The 5,209-nt window shown below is 30.7% G+C and overlaps 1 protein-coding gene across 2 annotated transcripts in view; it reads left to right on the forward strand.

Annotated features, from left to right (window-relative positions):
* The first annotated feature begins 507 nt into the window (after positions 1-507).
* LOC106474864 (synaptotagmin-10-like) overlaps positions 508-5,209 on the forward strand; it is a 64,248-nt gene continuing 59,546 nt past the window's right edge. The window contains exons 1-2 of one of the 2 annotated variants that reach the window (XM_022380106.1): positions 513-581; positions 2,396-2,521. Coding sequence is in view for 1 of the 2 variants with exons in the window: in XM_022380103.1 (XP_022235811.1) it covers positions 527-581 (55 nt within the window). In the remaining variant the exon portion in view is untranslated. Of the gene's footprint in view, positions 582-2,395; positions 2,522-5,209 lie in introns of both variants that reach the window. The other variant, XM_022380103.1, reaches the window with a different exon arrangement.

Raw genomic sequence — 5,209 nt, forward strand, 5'->3', positions numbered from 1 at the left:
AATGTGCTATATTTTCCGTCCAGTTAGCGGCTAGTTTGATATTTTAATCTAGTTTCAAGTTGACACTTTCCTCTGTTGGGATTTCTGTTTGTTCAAGTAAAATCATTTAAAGATTAATGTTAAGTTTATTTACGTAGCCGACTGTAACAGTTAAAAACAACAAACTATAGGCAACTACTAATATTATATCGTAAAAAAAGGACTAAAGATTATCTTATGATTTCATAAACCCTAATTAAAATTTTAAAAAATACACATTTTTGGTAAACCACGGTGATTGTGTATTTTTGTATTTTTTGGGTGCTTTCAGTCAACAGATATCTGAGTCACTAAATGAAGCTTTTCAGTCTACAAATAAATTCAAATGATTAGAAATTTCATGTCATGGCAACCTGTGGCACCCACTGCTACTGCTCACAAATCACTGCTCTTTAGTCGATACAGTATTTTCAGCACCGACCACCTGTGGCGCTAGTATCTCATTTCAGAATCAAGAGAAATTTTCGGCTTAACTACGACAGAGGTAATGGGAGTCTTATTCAAGAAGGAGAATGTAGCTGATCCTCAGGCACTCCAAGAAGGTATGAGATTCTATCAGTAATACTCTACTAAACGATGTGAGGTTCTCTTCTATTTGTTTTTGTTTAATATTACTTATATTCTTAACCTACTTATAGTTACCCTCAAAATATAAAAAAAAGCTAAACATTAATATGTTTTGTGGTATTTAAAATACTCGCTATTGGATAATAGAAAGCTTTTATTAGAAACAATAATTTGTTTTTTGTATACTTGGTGTTTTCTTGTTTGTTTTTTTACAATAAAAAACTCAAACTTGATTATCAAGATACTGGCGTCTCCAAATTCTTTAATTGAGGTTAATAAAGTAAATAAAAAGATAAAACGACTTAGACATATATTTTTGTTGCTTTGTGACATGTAGAATTAGAATACTTGAGAATGGGCCACATCACTTTCACTTAATATGTATATACTTCGGTAAGTAGTCTTTCTAACCGTGTTTTGTGGTTTCTGCTTTGACTGCATATTGTGCCTGATATGCTAGCTTTTATATACACTGCACTGTACACAGAGTTAAACTGCAACGTATTTTATAGGTTGACTGTTTAATTTCTTAACGAACTGTTCAGCTAGACATATACCGTTTCGCTATATACGCTTTCCTTTATATACTAACTGTTTAGATACGTGTACTGTAACTTTGATAGTATTTAATTATTAATCTCGTTTGATATCATTTTCATTCATATCGAACATTAGCATATACAATATCTATATTATTATACGTACTATTTGATCCTAAGCTTGCGCCATATGTTACTGCAACTGAGACGCAATTGATCCACTCAGAAAAACTACAGATGAGCATCACAACTCTAGACATGAAAAAGTATGATTTTCGAAAAGTTTATTACAGATAAAAAAAAAGAAAATATTAATGCTTATTCGACTAACCATTGGTAGCATTAAGCCTTTCGTTGTCTGAGAAGTGGATATATATATATATATATCAAATATTCACTACATAACATTTAATCACAGAAAACAATAAAAACATTTATAACTAATTTTTATGTCATAAAATAAAACTTTGTAGCTACAAGATTTCTAAAACCGTCATTTTGTCGGAAAATTTGATTGGAAGTTATATAATATGATTAAAAACATTAGCAGGAAAGGAAACACCCACACAGTACTAAACAATATCACTGAAACAGAAAGACAACAAGAGATATCAAGAAAACGGAACAAAAACACTAAACAATTTAATGACACCGAATGAAACAATAACCCAGAAAAGTCGATAATACCGAAAGGAGCAATACACAAGTTGAAGCAACAAAACAAAAATAATACAATACTTAAAACAAGACAATGGAATTGGCTGAAACGGTGAAATAAAAAGGAACAACGATGAGTATTAACGAATCATGGCCACTGATTACATGGATCAATATTACAGAACGAAAAACTGCACATACTGAAAGATTGTCAGAGAACGATGCTGTATTACAGATAGAAACAATAACACGAAACAAAGCAACGGCACAAACCTATGTATCATGTTATACTTCTCTCCAGTCTTAATGTAGTAGTAGTAGTACGTTATAGTTGCATGTTGAACATTTATATGCCTACCACGCGTTACTAAGTTGCTTGGAACATTGACAGAAGTGTTTAAAACAATGATGGAAGTAAAATGTTTTCTGACCTATGTTTTAGTATATTTAATTTTTCTTCTTCTTTTTTTATGAAAAATATGTATTTCAAGATGCATTCCATATTACTGCTATTTTTTTAATAGTTTCAATTAAAAAAAACTATCAAAAACTGTGTGCGAAATTCTACTTAAATGGTATAATATGTATTATAGTTCAAGCGTAAATAGCAGCTCACATAAGGTGCAACCGGAACTCACGGAAGGTGCAACCAGAAATTTACTCCGTCGTTGACTCTCCTCAAACAATTAGAAGGAATGTTCTGTGAAAACCTGCTAACGGTTAGGAATTATATGAATGTTCCTTAGCCTGAATAATGCAGTTTAATGTGATTAATGACAACTTTGAAATATCTAGTTCGGTTCTTGTGACGTGCTGTAATGAAAACCGTTCTAGGTTTTTGGATTTGTTCTCTGTTTGTAAAAAATATTTTTTATTTTATATATTACCTATTATTTTGAAACGAATAAAATGTCAGCTTCAAGAAATTAAGTCATTCATTAGGGTTCAGCGGATCACAAAAATATTTTGATAAAGGAATAAAGAAATAAAAGTGTTACGTCAACATCAGCAAAGTAGATTAAAAATTGAGACGAAATACATTAATTCTGTATTATCAAATTATGAATCAGATCTGAGCCACATTCTGGTCCATTCTAAATAATTATAACCATAATTGTAATATAAAACTCGGTAGAAATACCATACATTTTCAGTAAATATAAATATCCTTCCAACGGCCCTCTAAAGTGAAAACTAATGACTTTATATTATTTCTTTAACAGTAGCGATTAAAATATGTTTACTTTTATTATTTGAAAATTTTGTAGTATACTTTTATTATGAAAATTATTTTGTATTGCCATCTTAGTACACGAACTAATCTAAATCACATTACGACCGAAAATCTCACCAGCAGTGTGGATACAAAATTCACGATAACTGTTATACGTTTTTGTTCTATTACGTTACCATGTCCTGGTTATTCCAGTATATTAAATTAACCATGTTCACTGCTGAGATAATTTTTAGTTCTGATTTCTGTAGGCAGCTTTATTCGATCAGAAGTTAACAGTAAATAATAAGTAGAGAAAATAAAGATAATAAAAATTACAGTTATAGCATGTTTTTCTTTTCTTTTCAGGGGTAAGAAGATAAGTTTGTTCACTTTCATTTGGTATACCTCTCTGTAATAGTTCCAAAACAAAATACGTAATATTTGCTTACCTGACTGCAAACCGACTTCAAGTGATTAATACTTTTGTGTGACAAAATATTAACGATGTGTTTAACTGTACATTAAGTTAAGTTATTTTACGTTACATTTAACCAGTCTAGTTTCGTTCAATTTCAATTATTCTAAGTACGGCAATAAACCGCCAAAAATAGAAAGCACAAATACCTGCTTACCTGTGCTAATTATTTATACATTAGACTAGCGTATAGCCCGTCAAAAATGACGAGGCAAGTACAACCTCCCTAACCCAATAGTATACCCTAATCTCACATTTTATAGCTAACTGAAATATATAAATTCTGCGAAATCAAGCTTGACCAACTAAGAGGCGGAAAAGTGCAGTCGAGGTAGTCAAACGTCGGTAAATTCCTTTGTGAGCCAATCAAAATTAAGATTATTCATGTAATAAGTTCGTGGCGTATTCATGGAATAATTATTGGTAAAAATCAGTTAGATTAACAACTTCTAATATATAGAAAAGTTAGCGCGTTTTGGTAACGCTACGTTCCAACAATGGCTTTTATGTCATGTTGCTTAGCAACAAAAGTAAAACCAAATATTGGTGTTAGTCTATGTACTGTGTTACGTATTAGAATTTCAAATAATCTGAAACCGAGCTAAATTGTACTTTGGATTTAGTATTTAAATATATGCCGATATATCTTCAATTTATGATATTTGCCAACAATATTGATACAAACAGTTTTATATTTTAACACGAATATGTCTTAATATACACACAACAATACAATTTACAATAACAGTTATTACAAACAATGATTTATATACAAAAGTTTCACAAACTTACAAGCAATATAAAGTCTTCTTTTTAATCTGGAACTTCTTCGATATCTTATCGAGGGTTCACAATGAACGAGTTGATTACGAGTTGACGTAGGTATAATTCACTTAACATGGAGCTAGCTAGCTTTGTCCTTCGTTTTTCATCAACCACATACGCCGAGTTTTCCACGATGAATTTACATAATGTTTTCGCAAAAATACTAATGTCCAATGAGAATCCACTAAAGTTAAATTATTTGTAATGTTCGAACTTTGTAAAGTTTCCTGGTCAAATATCTGAAGTTTTCCGATTGATAATCGTTATAACAATCAGTTATAGCTTCCAAAGTTTATAGCACACTGACTATAGCAAACTAATATTAGATACCCTCTTTTGGCGCGTCGCGTTGGTTATATTTATAGGCGTGTGGAGGCTTTCTCGAAATTTCAGTTTTACGTAACAATACTGACGCTACGTTTAAATGTTTACGTACATACATTATTGTTGATTCATACTCTCGAGAATCTTCTACAACTTGGAGAATAGGCGGGAGTTTCGCAATACATATTTAACAGTATAAGCTATGTATGTTTCTAAATATAAATTTAATCTAAACAAACGTCGATATTAAAATAAATATATAATAACCAATGCGTTACAGCTAAAAGTATATAATGTAATGTACAGAACAACAAAACTGGAAAAAAAATTGTTGATTTCTTAATTTAGAGTCTCCTTGATTAAAAGATGTTTGTTTTTTATTAAAAACGTTGGTGAAAAACAGAAAATAGCTTAATTCAGAAACGATTTAAGTTGTAAATTGAATCGATATTTTTATTTTCATGATAAATTTTAAGCACTTCACTCTAGGCTAGGTGATCCCACACTATGACTTTACTTTAGGCATATTATACTAACATTCATTACACTTATAAGGTTTAACGGCAC

This window comes from Limulus polyphemus, unplaced genomic scaffold (assembly GCF_000517525.1).
Source record: "Limulus polyphemus unplaced genomic scaffold, Limulus_polyphemus-2.1.2 Scaffold143, whole genome shotgun sequence".
Taxonomy (NCBI): domain Eukaryota; kingdom Metazoa; phylum Arthropoda; class Merostomata; order Xiphosura; family Limulidae; genus Limulus; species Limulus polyphemus.